The sequence below is a fragment of the Gastrolobium bilobum genome, unplaced genomic scaffold (genome assembly GCF_033153095.1).
Source record: "Gastrolobium bilobum isolate Gb01-03AN ecotype WA unplaced genomic scaffold, APGP_CSIRO_Gbil_v1 utg4632, whole genome shotgun sequence".
NCBI lineage: Eukaryota > Viridiplantae > Streptophyta > Magnoliopsida > Fabales > Fabaceae > Gastrolobium > Gastrolobium bilobum.
This window is the reverse complement of record NW_026897521.1, coordinates 203,912-205,000: the sequence shown is the minus strand read 5'-3', so window position 1 is coordinate 205,000 and position 1,089 is coordinate 203,912. Positions and strand designations below refer to the sequence as shown.

Genomic DNA, 1,089 nt, shown 5'->3' with positions numbered 1-1,089 from the left:
ATTTATTTTCTTATTTCATTAGGATTTGTATTAGGTCTGGGCTTAGCCCATTAGTATGTCTATATATTGTACATCTTGCATCAGTTCAATACATACAGTTTTATTTCAATGTTCCTCTCTTTTCTTGTTATTTAACTAATGTGGGGTTTATAAGGTTTTGGGCACTCCCACCCTTTGAGCTAGCTTTTGGGGTGGTGTATCCTAAGGTTCTTATCAAGAGCCTAAGGAACCTTGAATTTTTTTTTTTCGGTGAACCCATTGTTCATCGTCTTTTAAATTTTTTTTCCGGAACTGTCTCGTTGTCAGTTTCCGGACATTTTCTTCCGCATTCAAACCTCTGACTTCGTCATCCACCACCGTCCGGTGGAGTTTTCCGGCAAACCACATACCGGCGTGCTCGTCTCGGCAGCGCGATCTCAACGGCATCGGCCGCATCTCCAGAAAACCTCCCACGCGCCCTCTCGCACGCGTGACAAACTCACCAGTTGCCAAACTCACCACCATTAGGCTTCTTCTAGCCATTGCAGCATCCCAAAACTGGTTTTTGGAGCAAATTGACATCAATAATGCCTTTCTCCATTGCAATCTTACTGAAGATGTTTACATGTCTATACCACAAGGAGTTTCTGCACCAAATCCCCAACAAGTTTGCAAGCTCCAAAAGTCCCTCTATGGACTTAAGCAAGCGAGTAGAGAATGGAACATGAGACTGACCACAGAGCTCATTTCTCTTGGGTACACTCAATCAAATGCAGACCACTCCATATTCACCAAAGCCACTCATGATTCTTTCACTGCACTTCTGGTGTATGTTGATGACATGGTCCTAGCTGGTAACAACATGATCGAGATACAAGCCGTCAAGCAGCATCTTGATAAGCTTTTCAAGATCAAGGACTTCGGTCCTCTTCATTTCTTTTTAGGATTTGAGATTGCTCGTTCTCAACGAGGCATAGTCTTAAATCAGAGAATATACACTTGAATTATTGACTGATAGTGGTGTGCTTGGAGAAAAACTTGTTTCTACCCCAATGGAAGCCACACTTTCCTTATCCCAAAACCAAGGAGAGCCTTGTCATGATGCTGGAG

At 43.0% G+C, this 1,089-nt stretch overlaps 1 protein-coding gene across 1 annotated transcript in view; it reads right to left on the bottom strand.

Annotated features, from left to right (window-relative positions):
• Positions 1-561, bottom strand: part of LOC133307614 (cytochrome P450 71D11-like) — a 16,395-nt gene extending 15,834 nt beyond the window's left edge. Inside the window, exon 1 of the mRNA XM_061508156.1 lies at positions 336-561. Coding sequence (XP_061364140.1) covers positions 336-561 — 226 coding nt within the window. The remainder of the gene's footprint in view (positions 1-335) is intronic.
• Positions 562-1,089: the final 528 nt, after the last annotated feature.